We start from the raw sequence: 20,424 nt of genomic DNA, 5'->3' as shown, positions 1-20,424 counted from the left end.
TGGTTGATCGAAGCTTTTGAAATATTAAAAATCTAGAAATAGATTTGAATTTTCAAAATTTCAATTCAAAGTATATCATCACTAATTTCCACTTCTTATTTTCTTATTTCTCTATCTTTGTCCCAACAAATTTTTTTCTATTGTCACAATTTCTAATAGTCTACTACAACAATAGTTTGAGATTGTTGTATTATGAACAAAAAAACGCTTTGTTAAGAATGTACAGTAAATTATAAAGTTGTGAATTTGATTGTGAAGTTAATTCTAATCGATCTTTAAATAAGTTTTTTTTAAGGGTCATCAAATAAAAAAGAGTAAAAGAAAATCCAATCCACAAAACACTTTATTAAGGATAATTAAAAGTAAAGTCAATGAAAGTTTTACTTCACTACAAAATTTTAATTAATTTTCAAAAGAATATTTTCAGTATGAATCAAGGGTTGAATCAAGTTATTTTGAGTCAAAGGCTAAGAAAGGTCAGTCCTAACCAAAGATTGAGATAGGTCATTTTGATCGGTTCAAAATTTGAGACAGGTCGATCGAGGTCAAAAATAAAAATGGACTGCCCTGAATCGAAGGTCGAAACAGATTGTTCTAGATCAAAGGTCAAGACGAGTCGGTTTGAGCCAAAGGTTGAGAATGGCTCGTCCAAGCCAAAGGTCAAGATTGACGAATCAGGCCAGAGATCGAGACTAGTCCTCTCGGGCCGAAGGTCAAGTTGGACCATTCCAAATAAAAGTCGAGACAAATTGTCTCAAGCCAAAGGTCGAGGCGGGTCAACCCAAGTCTAAGGTTGAGATAGACCAAAATTTGGGACAGATCATCTCAGGCTGAAGGTCAAAACAAGTTAGTCCATGTTGAAAATCGAGACGAGTTGGTCCTAATCGAAGGTCAAGACAACCTAACTTGGACCGAAGGCCCAAACAGGTCAGCCTGAGCCAAAGGTCGAGAGAGTCAAACTCGAGCCAAATATTTAAGATGGACCCCTGCAAGAAGGTTGAGACGAATCATTTTGGGCCAATGGTCGAGATGTTCCATCCCAAACCGAAGGTCAAGACGGATCGTGTCGAGTCAAAGGCCAATATGGGATATCACAAGCCGAAAGTCGAGACGAGATCTCTTGAGCCAAAGGTCGAGACAACCAAGCCTAGGCCAAAGATCAACATGATTCGTCCTAGGCTGAAGGTTAAGACAAGTTAGTTTAAGATGAAGGTTGAGATGGGTTGCTTCGAGCCTATGGTTGAGACAGGTAACCTGAGGCTCAAAGTCAAGATGGGTTGACCTAAGCCCAAGTTCAAAATAAGTACTCTTGCTTCGGAGGTTGAAATAGGTTGACAATGGCCGAAATCAAGACGGCTCAAGCCTAGTAAAAGGTTTAGACAAGTCAAAACGGGGCAAAGGTCGAGACAAACCATCCCAAACCAAAATTCGAGACGAGTCTTATTGGTGAGTCAGTCCAATCCAAAGGTCAAGATAGGTTGGCCTATGTCGAAGTTCGAGAATGGCTAGTCCGACCAAAGGCCGAGACATGGCCAATCCGGACCCTAGGTCGATACCAGTTGATTTAAGCCAAAGGTCGAGATGAACCAGTGTGAATTGAAAGTCCAAAATAATATATTTTAAAATATTAATGTTTTTGTTTTGAGTGTGAGGTCGAGTATCCCTATCAAACACTCCTTCACACTTTTCTTATGGTAAGTTTATGTTATCTTGAGTATACTTAGTCTAATTCTTCTATGTCCTCAATGTTTTTCCTCCAAACCGTACAGACGGGTACCTGTTAAAGGCACTTCGACGCCCAAGTCAGTAATCTAATTGATCGGGTGTCACAGTAAAATATTAAACTTGTAATAAATGCAATCACTCACCTCCTTACCTCATACTTGTATTTATAGGTTTCGAGATCGGCTTATGATTAGCACAACTGTAATCTCGGTCCAATACCTAATAATTAAGACTTACCAGTAAACTTGATTAGAGATTGTGCTTAAGGTTGCATAGGATTTGGGATCACTCAGTCACCTTATTCTCGGGCCGGGCGGTCTCTCAGTTTCCTGTACGGGCATACGGTATAGTTTTTTATGTTTTAAAAAATGTCTATTTATTGACCGTAACCCATAAAGCTTTTGAGGGCGATCATGTGAACTTTTCCAATTTGAAATTTTTTGGCCTTGTGGACATTGTTTACTTCAACCCATGTGGATTAGGACCAGGTCATCTTGTGAAGTGATTCAAATTAACAACTCTAGAAAATAGTTCCATAGAATTAATTTTGGAAGAGAATAGATTAAAAGATGTTAAGACTTTGTTAAGAATGGATTGTGCTATATTTTAGGAATGTTGGTGTGAAATTGTGAGGGATATATAATGACTCCTAAGAACATGTAAATAAGGAAGGGATTATTTAGAACATTTTGACAAAAGGATGACTACATAAAAGGTTTATATAAGATAAAATTGTTTTCTTTGAAAACTAGATTGATTTAAATTAAGGATGGTAAAATAGACTAACCCAATCCATTTTGACTCAGTCCATTTTTTGTTGTTTGTCATCCACTCGTCAAAAATAAGTTGGTTAAGATTGGCTCGTTGTTACAAAACGAGTTAGAATTTCTGATTCATCTTATTCAAAGGTAAATAGATAGGTTGACTCACCTTTTTTTTTAATGTTTAATTTTTTGTAATTTTTAATTTTGTATTTTTTTTTATTTTTTAATAGTTATAGATATAAATGTAAATATATAAACTCATAACTTACCACCTTAAATATTTTAAAATAAGATGTTACTTGTCTATAGATTTCTATTCATTTACACATGTATTTATGTTTTATATATGCTAAAGTGAAGATAATTATAAACTCTTAATTTTGATAATTAACAAATGATTACGCATCTTGATAAGATCATCTAATTAAAGTATAAGATAAAAGTTCTTTATATTAAGAAAGTGGAGGTTAAAAATAGTTTATAAATATCCTTTTCTTTTAAACTTAGTAATATGTCTTTTGCAAATAATAATGGTAGTAAATATGGACTCAAATGCGAGAAATTCCTTAAATAAATTATGTTATCTTAGAGAATTTGAATTTAGAATCGTAGTGTGGCTTGTAACAGCAAAAATCCTCTTTACCATTGATTGGAAGGCTTGTTTACATAGATTTAAAGGTTTTGTGGTGATAAATTTTAATATATTATTAATATAAATCTCACTAAGCTCACTAACAAAAATAGCAGCAGTAGTCATGAAGACAAATTAAGTAATACAAATGAGAAGGATATTCTTAGTGGAATGAGACTTCCATTGCACAAATAAGTCCACACAAATCAAAATTGAAAACTCGATCACAAAAACATATTCAAACGTAGTTTTTTGATCGACCAAGAATATCAAAGTCCAACCACCTTAAACTATTTTCATCTTTGACGCATTAGGTATTCAGTTGAAATTAACCTAACGTCAATCTTATTCATCTTCGATACGAAATTGTATATGGTTAAATTTTGTACTAAAATTAACTTTTATTTTTTGTTTCTGTTACTTTTCATTTTCAAATAATTTACATTAATATAAAATAAATTTTATCAATAAATTAAATAATATCATACAAATAAACGTCACATGAAATAAATAGTTTATAAGTAATCACTTACCAAAAAGAAGATAATATTTACATATAAAAAAATATTTATTTTTAAAATAAAAAATTAAATAAACATATAATAAACTGAAATATATTTATTTTGCTGAGAAAAACATTTTCTTAACATGTAACTACAAGCTCACCCCTATTTTTTAAACAATACCTTTTAGTGACTGACATAAGCAACTGTTAGTTACTTATCAATAAAATGTCGGTTAACACCCCACTTTAATTCTTTCGAAACTTTTCAAAACGTGAAAGCAAAACGTGTTTTTTCTTCCATGTTGTTTATTGTCACAGAATAGGTGTCTAGAATGAAATCTCTTCGCCATTAAGTCATTCGTTGACCTGCTTCTGACTTTTTGAAAAACAATTCTTTTCATCTTATAAAAGGGTTACCGAGCCCAACTACAGTCGTAAAATTGGATTAAAATGGCTGGACAACGAAAACCAGCAAGTCAAATCTTGAAGTCAGATTGAATTAAAAAAATTATAAATTTTCACGCAGGTTAATTCACTTTCACGTTTATAAATTTTAAATATTAAATTATATAAGAAACAAAAATTCTAAATGTTTTTTTATTGTTAAATATAATTAAATTATATTATATTTTTGTGATTTTACATTGTATTTGGATTCAACTTTTCATTAGAAAATATTCATAATTCTTTTATTAAAGAAAAACAAAATTATAAATAAGTGAGACAACTTGTTTAATTCACTAACTTGTTAATGAAATAAATTTCTTCAATATATATGATTCTACGTAAGATGGAAACTTCCAAATAAGTTGATGGTTGCGGAGGCTTAATGGTTGGTGAGAATAGATGTTATAGTTGTAGGGAGGGACAACACACACATATACACATAGATCTTCACACTGGTAAGATATTGTCCGCTTTGGGTCAAGCCCTCACGGATTTGCTTTTGGTATCACTCCAAAAGGCCTCTTACCAATGAAGGTATCTTATGTGTATATAAACTCATGTTCATCTCTTATTCTCTTTCACGATCCATGGTCACAACACTGAGCATCTCGTGCTCTCCACCTCTCATGACTCATCTGGCTATCTGTCACTGGCCACCTGTCATGGTTTCACCTGATCAAGGAGGGACGTACTCGACTGAGCTCGGTCACAGACCTGAACCATGGGCTCTGATACCATTTGTAGGGAGGGACAACACACACATATACACATAGATCTCCACACTGGTAAGATACTGTCCGCTTTGGGTCAAGCCCTCACGGATTTGCTTTTGGTACCACTCCAAAAGGCCTCTTACCAATGGAGGTATCTTATGTGTACATAAACTCATGTTCATTTCTTATTTTATCCGATGTGTGACTTTGTTTGTACCCAACACTAGCCTTGGTGACCTAAGTTGAGTAGTATAACACAATTTTGGCACCATAATCATACTCAATTCAAAGGTAAATTTACATGGGGGAAACACCTTTATTTTTAAGCTTATGTAATCCTAAGTGTGTCTCCAAATTGTAGAAGTAAAGCCATAATACTCTGACTTAGAGACCAAGGTAAAATATTTTCCATTATGATGATGACACGTTATCACTACTAAGGAAAAATCATCTCCATTGGGATTATGCCAAATGGCAAGAGCATGTGCCACAAAAGAGAGTAACTTGGAAACCACTCTAGCCAATGGCCCACAAGCTTCTAAAAGGTTTGTTTTCCAAGCTAGGTTTTTACCTTAGATCCATGTGTCTTCTTAGAGTTCATCTCCTCTAGGCCTAAAACCCTACACTACAATCCAAGACTCAAATAAAAGGTCCAAAAGAAACCTTATACTAGTTGGCCTATTATACAAAGTCCAAAAGAAAATCTTGCACTACTTGTCCATGATGATAAGAGCCTGAGCGCATACTTTTCACAAATGATTGCAATACTTCTTAAGTATGTTTGGTCATAGCTAGTGGTATGTCATCACCCATGATGGATAACACTGAATTTTAATTTTTTAAACTTACTAATAAGTAAGTAAGATTGGATTGAATCACTAAGTGACTAATTTGTGGTGAACTGAATGAGATAGTATGCTTTAATAGCTTTATCATAACAACCTAGTAATTATTTAGTTAATTTTGTATAAAAATTTAATTAAATTTTAAGTCTTGAAAACGTTACATAAATCTACTTTGGTTTTTGTTCCAAACAAATCAAACTGTACTAAAAAAAATACATATTTTAGTTTTTAAATAAAAAATAATAATCTTTACGATTTTAAAATATTTAATTTTTATAATGCTAAAATTGTTGTGCATATTTTTTTTTTCATGATTTGTTCGCAGAAAGTAAAAGTTGCTGAAATTCCAAAAATTAGAGTGATTTTTAATTTAAAACTCAAAAACAAATTTATCTTAACTTTCAAAAGTAAAAACATAATTAAGCATTTTATAAGTACTTATACGAGAAAAAAGTTACCATAATAAAACAAAGTAAGAGGTAGAAATGGTATATATATATATATATATGGATAAAATTTGTGATAAATATAACATTTAACATTTTTAATAGATATTTCATAGATAAGGTATTTAATTATCTGTTTAATGATGGATTGAGTAGAAGTATCTCTAGCCAAAAATATATTTACTCAAAAATAATTATTAATAAATTTTATTTGAGTTTTTTTTTTAAATTTAAGTGATCAGAATATATTGTTATCAGATAAAAAAAAATATTAATTATTAGATATTGTTTTAAAATTAATTTCACATATTTCTTATTTAAATCTATAAAATTAAAGTTATATTTTAAAATACTAATTTTTTAAAATTTATATTTTGATATAATTCATTTAAGTTTATCTAAAATTATTTGTATTAATATTTTAGTGAATAATTTTATTTGAATTAAACATTAAAATTAAAATCAATTTTATTATATAAGTTTATATTTTAAAAATTTTTTTGCAAAAAATTTTATTAACAATTTGTAAAAATAAAATATAAAATATCTGTGGCTTTTCATGAATATATATATATATATATATATATATATATATATATATATATATATATATATAGTATAAAAAACCTTATAGATATCATTTTTAAGAATATTCAATACATAAAAAAATGTTTTCAATTCTTAAATTTTGATGAAAAACTAAAATTTGTTATTATCTTAAGGGTTAAATATGTTTTTAGTCCCTAAACTATTGACCGTTTCTGGTTTTCGTCCCTCTTCCAAAGTAAGGTACAATTTAGTCCTCAATATTTAAAAAACGTTCGTTTTAGTCGAAAAAACGAACGTTTTGAGGACTAAAACGAGGACTAAAAACAAAATTTTGAGGACTAAAACGAACGTTTTTCTAAAGAATGAGGACCAAATTGTACCTTACTTTGGAAGAGGGACGAAAACCAGAAACGACCAATAGTTTAGGGACTAAAAACATATTTAACCCTTATCTTAAATATTAATATTTTAAACTTTTAAAATTAAATAAACTTAATCATTTTGTTAAATATTTTATATGTAAAATGTATTTCAATATATAACAAATTTAAAATTATTTATTATTAAGTTAAAATGATTATATTTATTTATTTTTAAAACTTATAAATAAAATATATTAAAATAAAAATTAAATCAAAAATTAATTTTAATTTATATCCAAATTTAGAAATTAAAAACATATTTTTTAATTTTTTTTTAAATAAAATAAATGCCTAATAGACACCTTGTGTGACTAATTGGAGAGACAATGATAAGAGTTGAGTGAGGTTTTTTTATGGATCTAGGTAAAAGTGAATCGGTTTTTTATTAATGTAGACATTTATTTATTCATTTATGCAAATAGAAAAGTCGTGTTGTCCTCATATAACTTCAAATAAAAAGATTGTGTAGAGGGTGCATGTTCTACCTTGACATACAAGAAAAAGTAAAGGTGCGCACCTCTCACACGTTTTCAGGAACTAGTAACTGATTGCAAGCATACATACTCAGTGTCAAAGTCTTGCAGGAAGATCACGATTTTATTGGTAATCAATTACACTCCTGCTGTAATCAATTACTAGTATTGTAACTCGAGAAGAAGCCTCTAATAATCGATTACGATGGTAATCTATTACTAAAGGAGAAATTTGTTAAAATTAAAGGTATTTATGTATAAAAAGGTTATGATGAATTTTTTTCTTCACCCTCTTATTTTTTGCTTTTGATTAGTGCAGTGATCTCTATTTTCTTTATTTCTTTTAAGATAATTTTTAAAATATTTCAAAGTAGATACATTTTGCAATTGAAAAATGAACTGGTATCTAATTCTAAAAAGTATCATTGTCTTAAACTAAAAATAAATTAAAACCTTTATAAGTAAATTCATAAACCAAATATAAACTATTTTATTAATGGATAAAATGATTACAAAAAATAACAATAAAAATAAAATATAGTTAATTTATTAATATTAAGAAATTATTAATACAATGATATAAATTATCGTATCAAAGTAGAAGTCGTGTATCTTTATACAACTTTTTGGTTTGAAGTTGTGGTGGGGCGACGGAACTTATGTATTTGTGTAGATAAAAAAGAAATTACCTAGATCTGTAAAAAAGAATCGTCTAAGTTAAGTGAAGAAAGCGTAATTAAGATTCTAACCCAATTAATTATTAACATCAACAACATCCACTGCAGTATAGAGATGTGGAAATCAAGGTAATATTACGGTTTTTCTTTTTATCTATTTGCTGTGTTTATGAGTTGTCCATTTAAATGTTTTTTCAAAATATACTAACTTTAATATTATAGAACATATATTACCAAATTTTAATATACTAATATATTTTAAAAATATAACGAAGTAACAATGAAGAATTTATGTGAAAAATCTAAACTTGTTTTGTGCAATGATATAGACATATGCATGGTTGTTTGTTGTGTTTCTAATTAACATCTGGCACACAGCCAAATCTAGCTATGTGAAGTATAAAAAAATAGAAGTTTCCAAGGCAAGAGACAAGTGCAAGACTGCCAATAGCTAGCCAAATGCCACCCACTTTGGATGACACGATGATGCTTCTTGCAACTTGTTCATTTAATAACAACCTCATTCTTATCAAACAAATCAATTGTCACTTGTATTTACCATATGCTTGATAAAGATAGTTTTTTCTTCAAGTGGTTAGAAACGCAATAAGTGTATTGCAATAATAACATAAATTAAGATAAAATAGAGTAACGGGGTGATTTGATCTTGAAACGAAAAACACAATTGGCATGCAACATACACGAATATGTGGTGGGACACTTCGATAGTTCAACAACCGCACGCGTAGTCACAACTTTCCAACAAAAAAATTGTGTATATAAGAACAACGAAACCTTTACAATCCATCAAATTCTCTTGATATCTATTTTTTTTATAACTATAAAAAATTACTTTTTCTAATTAATTAATTGCATAAATACAGTTGGAAAGTTGTATTAATTCTATCATACTCTCATAAAACTTGTATCAACCATAATTTAATCAAGTTTAACCAAATGATTCACCGGATTCAAACCTGATCTTAAAAATGCATTCGGTACAAGCATGTAAGTAATATTGTTGTGCTGCAAAGTGGTGTTCTTTATTTCATCTCTCTTCTGAAGTTTGTTGTGAATGATAACAATCATCATGCAAATTAAGTTTAATTCATAACAATGTTTCATGCATTCCTTGCCTCTATAGTTGTGTTACCTTTAAACCCATCTCCTCCATTCTCTCTTTCCTCGCAAAGAGTGTTTGCAGAACACAGTTATTTGAAGCTGCACGACACATCTCTCAATCTCTATCTCCTTCTCTTATGTCATTTTCTTTTTTCTTTCATATGCTTTTTTAAAACCCTTGGATCATAATAAAAGACATGGTGAGGTCTCCCTGTGAAAAAGTCAATGTCAAAAGGGGTGTGTGGGCCACGGAAGAAGACACAAAGAAGCTTGCATTTGGTTCCAAGCATGGATCTGGTAACTGGACTTCTGTCCCCAGGAAAACAAGTTAGACAACTTTATTTTTTAAACTTCCAAAGCTCAATTTTTGCACTTCCTTACTTAAAGTTTTGCATTTGGGGACATCATTTCAGGGCTCAAGAGGTGTGGAAAGAGTTGTAGGCTTAGATGGAGTAACTGCCTTAGGAATGATCTTAAGTACGACAATTTCACAACCCAAGAAGAAGATCTAATCATTAAGCTTCACGCAGCCATAGGTAGCAGGTGAATATTGTGGCCTAATTCTTCAACTGCTCTTGCTTCTCTGCTTTTTTTTCTGAATCATTTTGTGACAGGTGGTCTATAATAGCCCAACAGCTTCCTGGGAGAACAGACAATGATGTAAAGATCTACTGGAACACAAAGCTGAAAAAGAAACTCTCTGAAATGGGGATTGATCCTGTTACCCACAAGCCCTTTTCTAAACTCATTGCTGACTATGGAAACATCGGGGGTTGCCAGAAACCAAGTACCAGAATAGGGTCTATCAATAAAGACTTCAAGAGCGCAATGATGCTAAAATCAGAACCCCATCAAACCATGCCACAAGGATCTACAAATATAAATGACCAAGAAACCACTAGAAACAACTTTTTATTCAACAGAGCTCATGGTGATAATCTCTTAATGGACTTTGAGAATGAGATGATCTCAGGATCTATGTTAGGGGAAGATCGTTTGTCAAAAACTTCATCCCCTTCTACTCCTTCTACTTGTTCCACTTCAGCTTTTAGTTGGAATGACTTCCTTCTTCTAGAAGATGATTTTACACCACTTGACTACCAGGAAACAGACACCCTGGTTTCAAAGGAGAATGTGGTGACCATACAGAGTTGGAATAGCAAAGAGGTGAAGTCACAGCATGCCTCGGGTAGTAGTGACTTCCAATTTTCATCATCCTCTCACACTTCATTCATAGAAGCCATGCTTGATCAAGAAAATGAAATGTTTCTGAGTTTTCCACACCTTATGGAGGAACCATCCAACTTGAGTTAAATTTTCAAATAATAATTCCCCAATGTCGAAACGCATCTACCTTATCTTGCCTGTATTCTGGACTACCATGTTACTGCTTTTGTTCTTTCTTGCCTTCAAGCAAACATCATACATCAAGTCTCACCATGAATCTTCTACCATGGGAATGATTAGTAGTATTTTTCATTTTCCCCATCATGTGTATTGCTACTATTTTTCACTACTGTTTAATTATAACGACATCTCAATTATAAATAAAATAATATATATATATATATATATATATATATATATTTGTATAAAAGTGTGTAAGAAAAATAAAAAATATATAAATATTTAATTACATTCTCTGTTTGCGTATTTTTAAAAATATATAAATTAAAGAAGACCATGATATTGTAAGAAAAATTATATATGAAAAGACTAGACAACATTATTGTCAACTTCATTGTTTTTTTCTAACAAAAAATTTTGTAATTTATATTATAGTTTGTAATATATTTGATTTGATTTATAAAATGCTTGGTGTTACCCAATAATGACGAAATCAATTGAAAAGGATGACGTATATAAAAATTACGTTAAATTTACGAAGTGATAGCTATAAAAAGATGATACCGAAGATGAATGTTAGTTAATCCAAACAAAAATAAAATTGAAATATTTAAAATTCTTTAGGAAACCTATATAAGAACCCAAATTGTGTTGCCAAAAATGAACGAAATCCAAAAGGAGTCAAGAATGGTGGCAATCTCACTGTACAGAGGGAACCTTCACCGAGTACCGGAAGTGCCTCGCCGATGGCCTATGCCAGCCCCCAAAATCTCTCTCAAAGACTTCAAGTGTCTTCTCGCTCGCCGTTCCAAGGCACTATCTCGCCTTCAAGCCTCCAACCCTAACCCTAACAACACTCTCCCCGACGACTCCCATCTTCAACCAACTCCCGACGCCGCCGTCACCGTTGCTCACGCCGAGGGCCCTTCCGCCGTCTCCCAAGAAGACGAAGATCGCAAAGAACCGCTACTGGTCGCCGTCAGTTCTGCCAAAAGACCGCTCGGCGAATCGGATTCGCCTGTCGATGCAATGACTGCCGAGGCTTCCGAGAAAAAACCGTTTGACGGTGCTGACCTTTCGACGGAAAAACAGACTGAGCCGGTAACCGGTTTTGGATTTTTTTTTCTATTTTTCGTAAATCGTTTATTGTAATTTTGCGTTGTTTGTTTGCGATTGTCACGTTGTTTGTAATTTTGGCTAGGTCACTGACAATGTTGATCTGCCTGACGAAAAGGCGAAAAGGAAAAAGGAAATTGAGGAGAAGTTGCACGGCTTGAATGAGAATAAACATAACCTGGTGTTGGTGTTGAAGCAGGTAAATGATACTGCATAACTGACACCAGTTTGTATCGACGTATTGATCTTCCTTGATTTCCGTCGGATATAGAATATGTTTTGAAAGTCTGAGACTTTTAATTGTTGAATGATAAAATGTCTGAAATGTTTTTTTTTGTGTGCAGAGGGTTTGGTATTAATTAGCGAAGGTGTTATTTGTTTTGGTTTTTGTTGTGTTTATGTCCATGTCTTTTCCTGCAATGTCAAGTGTCATGTTGAAACCCTAGTCAAAATTCAAAACCATGATTGTGTCTGTGTGTATCCCTTGCATGTTGTGAATGATAATTTGGTCTTGGCAGATATTGAATGCGGAGGAGGAGTTTAAGAGACGAAATAGTATGCAAATGGCTGGGATTCGTGGTCCTTCGGGTCCAGTTCAAGGGGATGGAACCAACGATACTGGATCCATGATTAGGCACATGCCCCCTAGATTGGGATCGGAGGGAAATCTTGCTGGTGATGTGGATGGTGGTGACGGGGATGATTTAGCTAACCATACCATGCATTCTCGCCACATACTTCGGCCAAGTAGCATGTCACCTTCGTCAGAATCTCCTCTTCGGAGGACCCCTAGTGTTCAACAAAATGCGGTAACGTATATTAGCTATTTCAGTTAATTCATGTTGTTGATGTGCTTCGGATTGTATAACTGTCTTGTGGTTGGATCTATGATCTGTTTTGGTGGAATGAATCTGTGATTAATTATATATGTTATAGAGTGCATGTAGGAGTAGGACGGTCAAGAATGGCATGCTAGTTCGAGTTATATGTGCTTGAAATTTTGATATTAGTTTGCGGAAGTAAGTTATTCCTTTGTTTGGTTATTTTGCAATAAAGCAGCGGGAAAAAAAATGGGTCCATACTTACTAAATTGCAATGCATTCCATTCTTTCAATTTTAAACAATCCAAACAATAGAATCTAATACCATTACTTCCAGCTCACTTCATTTCATCATTCTAACATAGCGTAACTAAAGCCAAATTATAACGGAACCTTGAATGTTGCGCACTTGAACTAGCCTCATTGCACTAGTTACTGACTCAGTTTTGAGAAGGGTTGAATCAAGTAAATATTAGGTTGAACCTAATTTGTTGAATTTTATAAACTGCAATTTACAGATTTTAAATTGAATTTAGGGTCTTGTTTCATGTACTTTGTTGTTCGATACTTTTTATGGTTATGATTCTAAGAACTAGCTTGTATTTGTATTGAATATAATCGTACACTTGCAATCTTGTAGAGTCTAGGCTGCATTCATGTCACTCTTTTTCTTAACTCTTCAATCTATTCTTTCTCTCTGTTTTAGCTAATTACTTAGAGTATCTATAATGCAAGAGTCTTATAAAAAACCAATAAGGTTCTTAATAGCTTGATGTATGCATACACATATATGTTCTGCAAATGAGATAAATTATGCTTTAGTAGTTATGCTGTGTTAAGAAGCTGAATATACGAGTAAAGGTCAAGCCCGAATCCATAAGTAGAATACTTCCTTGAATTGCCCTGTTTTCTTTTGACGTACTTAGTTGTTACCTTTTCTATGAAGATTTCGAATCCTTCTCGAGCAAATTTGGGAGCTGCTGGAAGTCCATCACGCTTTGCTCTCTCAGGTCATCAGGGAAATCCAGCGAATCTACCACAAGTGTCAGTGTCAGGAACTAGTTACATTGCATCATCCCCTTCCCCAGCGGCATCTGGTGGCACTTCTGTTTTCAGAGATGCTCGACAGCCAAGTCCTTGGAAGTAGAAGGTTTTGGTTTTTATCATTGGTCATATGTTATCAATCGAAATTTCTATACTCTGATTTTATGTATATAATTTTCTTAATGAGTAATGATAAGAAGACCTCTGTTTCTGTGCGGAGAATTCTATGCATTTTTTTTTAACTGCCTAGCAGGCTGGTTCTTTATCTTGCTGTTTCTCGAGCAGGATTTTCTAGTCATAATCTACTTGTCCTCTAAAAAACATTGAAACATGAATGTTGCTGACTTGTCATACAGGTTTAGGTTGTCATTAGGAACATTGCTGAAATATCCTGGGTTTATGGTGATTATTTCTGCACTCTTTTTCGGTTCAATTGACCCTTTTTTGGTTTGGAAAAAAGTTGTTTTTCATTAAATAAAGGTATACATTTTATAATTAAAATAAATTTAGTTTTGTCGATTTCCTTGTTGTTCAAGCTTTTAAAATATTATTTTCTATTCAATTAATTGAGAATTTATGATCCATTTGATAAGTGAAATGATTTAAAAGCTCAATAGTCATAAATTAGTGAGTGAAATATTTTTTTAGTTTTTGAACTTTAATAGAAAATTAGAATTCGTTTATGTTGGAAACTTTGACACATTTTAGTTTTTAAACTTTAAAAATAAATTAATATAGCCTTTCTAATCTAATTATGTTAAAAAACATTATGTGGCAAACTTGTTTTAGGTTAACATTTAAATTGCTTCTAATGTTTGATACGTTCTTGTTTTAATGTTAGTTGGAAATGTGTGTTAAAAATTTAATGTAATTGGCAAGAAATTGATGATTGAGAGGGTTGTTTAACGATTGAGGTGAGTTTCAAAGAGTGTTTGTGGGGGTGGGTTAAATTGGTAATTGTAAGGTTGGGGTGGTGGTTGAAATATTGGAAGGGAAATTGATTGTGATAGAGGGGTCATGATTAGATCAAGGAGCTACAAAATATTCTTTTGCATTTGATCAACAAGGGTATTCTTGTTTGCGTCATTTCTTGAACTTGTTGGTCCTCATGGTTTGTGTTGCACTTCACTTTTCCGTTTGTTTATAAACACCAAATTGATCGGATAGAATGGTAGACTTTGAAGCCGTGATCGTCTAGGCACCTCCTCATCGTCAAACAGATGATTTGAGATCAAAAACTCTTAAAGAGAAGGTAGAGAACTCTAGAAAAGTAATTTCTAGAGAGATGAACGTTTTAAAATAATGAAATTTATTTATAACAAAACTATTTATAATAAAACTATTTAATATTAAAATAATCGAGTCTCACTATTTTTATACTACCACCGCTTCTAAAATATAATTTCATGGGGTTTTACAGTACATGTTATATATTTATATATATATATTTATATATATATATATATATATATATATATATATATATATATATATATATATATATATATATATATATATATATGGGTTTGCTAACGTGCGTACGCTTAATTTTAAGTTGGTACATTTTAGCAATGTGTACCGCGTTTTAGTAGACAAAAATATCTTTATATATGATGGACTCTAAATCTTAAAATTAAGGATATTTTAATAACTTTCATTCTCAAAACTAAAAAATTGACATTAAATATCCTTATATATATAATTTTTCTTTGTCCACATTTTAAAAATTATCCTTAACGTAGTTATATTTTAAAATTTAACCGTTTTCTTATATTTAATTATTTATTAAATTAAATAAATAAAAATTATGTACAGTTAAATTTCAAAAATTATTTATATTTATTTTCGTAATTATATTTCTATTACTTTTTTATCATAAAAAATAAATACAGATATAAAAATATTCCTTTTTTGTCCATATTTATTTTCTAAATTTATCATTTAAATTAATTTTTAAATTAAAATAAAAAAGAAATTCTTCTTTTTAGTGTCCTCCTTTGTATTTCAAATTTATCTTTTAAATAAAAGTTTGTTAATCTATACCTATATATTCTTTTTTTATCCACATTTGTTTTTTAAATTAAAATAAAAAATAAATTCTTTTTTTGTCCACGTTTTCTAAATTTACCTTTTTAAATAATATAGTTTTTTTAAATTAAGATAAGTATATCATCAATTTTACCGTTTTTCAAATTTAGCTTTTTTTTAGTTGATGGTTTTTCTAAACTTAACCATATTTTAATTATAAAACTATTACTAAAGAAAATAAAAGGTATTTATAATAAAATTACAAAAATCATTTACATTTAATTTCATAATTAATTTAATTTCATAATTAATAATAACAATAATAATTTTATGATTTTTCATAAATATAAAAAAGTGAACTTACATTTCATTAGTATATATAAAAAGAGATTTTACATTTTTATGTTTACATTTGTTTTTCAATTTTACTATTTAAATAAAAAAAATTAAATTAAAATAAATATTTTATGAATTTTACACTAACAGTTTTGTTTAGATTTAACCGATATGTTTTAGTTTGACCATTTTTAAAATTAACCATTTTTCATTATAAAACTACCTAAAAATGAATAAAAATATTTACAATAAAGTTTTGATAATTATTTATATTTAAGTTTATAATTATAACAATATATAAGAATATATATCTTCATATATATATATATATATATATATATATATATATATATATAGTTGTACACGAATATTGTTAAAAAATTATGTGATATTTGTATTTAACTAATAAATAATTATTTATTTATTTAGGTTAAAACTGTCAAATTAAAAGATGAACTAAAGGAATCAACTATAATAATGATGAAATGATAATTTTCTAAAAATAATATTAACAAATTATGTGATCGTTATTTTCAAAAATAGAAATCATTTATTTATTTTAAAATAAAAAAAGTATTCAATTACTTATTTTTTAATAAAAATTAAATTGACATTTATTAAAGAGTAAAGTTATCAAATTAAAAAAAAAATTATATCAAAGGAAGTTATGAAATGATGTGTAATTTTATATAAGAATATAGATGTTATAATAAAGAGTGGGAGTCCATTTAAATAACTGAAATGAATTTCTCTTTCTGTTATGAACTCAAATTAAAGAGTCATAAGTGCACATTAATATATAGAAATAATATTCTATCTCTAGAAATATGTGTACTACATTTATTGTATTCTTTATTTTCTTCTCTCTCATCTTTATTACTGGTAAAGTAAATAAGAGGTTTAATATGACAAATATTTATTTTGTTTTTAATATAATAAGAAAAAAAATTAAAATCTTAAGACAAAATTTTTATTTTTATTAATTTTTTATTTAAACATTGTTATTAAAGTAATTTAATATGTGTTTGACTTTTAACAATTATTATATTTGTTCATTAAAACAAAATTTAATATGTGTAAGGTTTTTTTACTTTATTAATTTTGACATGAAACTAACATTTGTTGTTAAAAGTTTTATATATTTTGATTATAAACTTAAAAAAAATTAATGTAGTGTTATTAATTCAAGTATATTAAATTATTTTAGCAGTTTGCAACTAATAAAAATAAAACATTGCAAGATATTTAAAATAAAACATATTAATAGAATTAATACAGCGATATCCAAAAAGTAAATAATTATAAAAATATATATAAAACATCTAAAGATAACTTAGAATTTATAAAACTCCTATACATGCTAATTATCACAAAACGAAAAAATAAAAAAGTTTGGTCATCATCATCTTCCACCATAGGCGCATTAACATTTACCCTTCATCCAATCACACCAATAAGATAATTATTGTAAAGTTAAAAAACACATACACAAAATAACATAAAAGAAAGTGTAATATAATAAATTATATCGATTATAAACTAAGCATGCATAAAAATATAATAAATTATATATATTCATACAAACACTTGACATTAAACTCAATTATTCAGATACATGTTTTTGATATAAAGTTTTCTCATAGGTAGGAATGACAAAAATACTTGTGCTCGCAGGTAGTTGAAGATAAAATTCACGATGGATAGTTGGTATTCGCGGATAGCGAATATTTTAATACTCGTTTATAAACCGGACGAGTGAAGATATTATTAAGTTAAATTTAATTAAAATTAAAATTAATTTATATTTTATTAGTTTAAATTTCATTCAAATTAAATGAAATTTTAATTTATATTATATTTTTTTGTAATTTTATTTAAATTTTATTCTTAAAGTTTATAAAATATATTTTTAAATATTTGTGGGGTATCCACATGTATATGCATGTTTTAAAATACTCATGAGTATTTTTTTATACGAGTATCCACGTAGGTAGAGGACGGGTAACATGTGGATTTTTTTGTTGCGGGTCAGGTAACAGGTAAGCACTATTTGTGTCTGACCCAACCCGTTGTTATTTATACTCATAAGCGTGCACTTGTAGTAGTATATGCTTTGGAAAGTCATAAACAAGGGATTATCACCCTACCACTTACAAGGGTAGTCCCCTTTCGCACCTAGGATCAAACATTTTTCGTAGACTAAAACCTTTTGCGACTCTCACCACATAACTCATTTTATTATATTTATGTGTGAATAATTATTAGAGTTCCGGATACATCCGTTCTGACTCTCATATGTCAATGCATACATTAATATCATCATTACAAAGAATTTCTCCTTGAAATTTTTTCAACATCATCACCATGCATATCCACAAAAATAACATAATCTCAATAAGTCATCATAATACTCATAAACATACATAAACTCCATTATAAATCTATCTCAAATAGTCAAACAAGAAAATAGATCCAAACATACACAATGACGCTCAAAGGTGGAGTCCAACGTCATACCTTTCACAAAAGGTGGTGCCTAATGTCACTCATGGCGCTCAACACCACTCTTTTCGCAAAAAGGTATGCTTAGCTACACTTTCTAACGCCTAGTGTCTTGGAGTGAAAAAGCTTCAGACATATAATACAAGAATGACGCACAATGATACCTTAACACCACTCAATGTTCAACCCTTCACAAAATTGGAGACTTAATGACATCCTAGAGTCACTCAACGTTATACCAACTATCAACACTTGTATTTTTTGTGTTTTTAAGGGAACTTATACCTATTCAATTGATCAAAATGACATTCCTTTCTTAGTGAATTAGTTCCAAAACAGTTTTAAACATGAAAACTTGCACCACTTGATCAATTGTCCAGATCATAAATCTCTTAAACTCACAAAACCAAGTCCAAACTATTACGATTCAAGGATCAATAATTCAAATCACAATTTCAACATATCATACATACCAACACATCAATCTTTAGTCAATTAACCATACAATCATATATTCAAAAATTTTAAAGTATCTATAACTTAAAAACAATGCAATTAACTTCCCTTACTTGAGAGACAAATGAACTTGCTTTAAAGAATCCCAAATCCCTTCCAGCTCATAGAATCTAGAAACAACACAAACGCGATAAGGACAACTATTAGAACCACTAATAAGAAAATACTCACATAGATGACTATAAAGACGCATATAAGTGAAAGAAGGTCCACATTCAACAGATAATAGGAAAAGACCAAGAAAAGGGGTTGAAACTCAACTTATACAAATGAAGAAGTTGATATGTCCAAATTGAAAAACTCGCTGGAAGAATCAATACTATGAAGAACTCTAAAAAATTAGTTCCTAGAATCATGGTATGTTTTAAAAATATAAGTCTCATCCATAACAAAATTATTTATATTAAAATCCTTTTATATTAAAATAGTTGTGTCTCAATATTTTTAAGTCATTGTCACTTCTAAAATTCATTTTCTAGGTCTTTATTGGCAATGATTTTAACATGTAAAAAAAAATAAAGTTTTTATATCCATTCATTTTTAAAGTTTGAGGACCAAAATGTATCAAAATTTTAGACAATTATAAATTTTAGTTTCTCATCAAAATTAAAAACTAGAAACATGCTTCATTCTATAATTAACTTTGAGTATTAGAGTATTAGAGTTGATATGTGTTTTAAAATAACGAGATCGAGTATGTTAGTTTTAAAGTAATTCAATAATATAAATAGAATTTATTAAACTCGTATCATTACTTAAAACACAAACCATCCCTCTAAAACTCGTTCCTTGAGTTTCTCCACATTCTCTTTAAGAAATCTAACTCCTCAATCATATGTTTGACTATTAGAACATGTTGAGGAGATCACAACAGAGTAATCTCCATTCCTATCCGATTAATTTCTGGTTAAGAGTAAGTAAGTTTCTACCCCTTTTTCCTTTTAGCTTTATGTCCATGATCATGCATAAGAACCCCTTTGCATGTGTCATTGGTCTTCTATTCCTGGTTCTTTGTCAATTTGAGGTTTTAATGACTTATTCTGATCATGATTCGGTGATTTGTAGGCATTTCTAGGATTCCTTGCGGTTGAAGCAAATGTTAGAAGTTCTTAGAGTTGTAGTAGTTCCCTTTGAGGTAAAAGAAGCTAGTTCCTATTTCATGTTAAATTATAAAGTATGAATTGATAACATTAGGATGTGTAGTTGGTAAATATTGAATGTTTATGATTGAAGTGTTATTGTTGTTGAGTAAGTGAATTTGATTACATGATGATTGCTGATGCATAATGATTTCATATTAAGTTCAAAGTGTATGATGAATGATGGTGTTTAGTTGTTTTGGTTGTGTTGTATGTGGTTAAAAATGGAGGAGAATGAAACTAGGTGGAGTAGTAG

At 29.9% G+C, this 20,424-nt stretch overlaps 2 protein-coding genes across 2 annotated transcripts; both read left to right on the top strand.

The window, feature by feature from the left end:
- Positions 1 to 9,516: 9,516 nt before the first annotated feature.
- Positions 9,517 to 10,720, top strand: LOC108330221 (transcription factor MYB35). The gene is made up of 3 exons (XM_017564721.2): positions 9,517 to 9,646; positions 9,733 to 9,862; positions 9,934 to 10,720. The coding sequence occupies exons 1-3, from the start codon at positions 9,517 to 9,519 to the stop codon at positions 10,631 to 10,633; spliced, it is 960 nt and encodes a 319-aa protein (XP_017420210.1). The 3' UTR covers positions 10,634 to 10,720.
- A 591-nt stretch (positions 10,721 to 11,311) lies between these two features.
- LOC108330767 (uncharacterized) lies at positions 11,312 to 13,869 on the top strand. The gene is made up of 4 exons (XM_017565310.2): positions 11,312 to 11,767; positions 11,868 to 11,981; positions 12,301 to 12,591; positions 13,550 to 13,869. The coding sequence occupies exons 1-4, from the start codon at positions 11,327 to 11,329 to the stop codon at positions 13,748 to 13,750; spliced, it is 1,047 nt and encodes a 348-aa protein (XP_017420799.1). The 5' UTR covers positions 11,312 to 11,326; the 3' UTR covers positions 13,751 to 13,869.
- Positions 13,870 to 20,424: the final 6,555 nt, after the last annotated feature.

This window comes from Vigna angularis, chromosome 4, assembly GCF_016808095.1.
Source record: "Vigna angularis cultivar LongXiaoDou No.4 chromosome 4, ASM1680809v1, whole genome shotgun sequence".
Classification (NCBI taxonomy): domain Eukaryota; kingdom Viridiplantae; phylum Streptophyta; class Magnoliopsida; order Fabales; family Fabaceae; genus Vigna; species Vigna angularis.
Note: the sequence above shows the minus strand (reverse complement) of the source record. Positions and strands in the feature narration are given on the sequence as shown.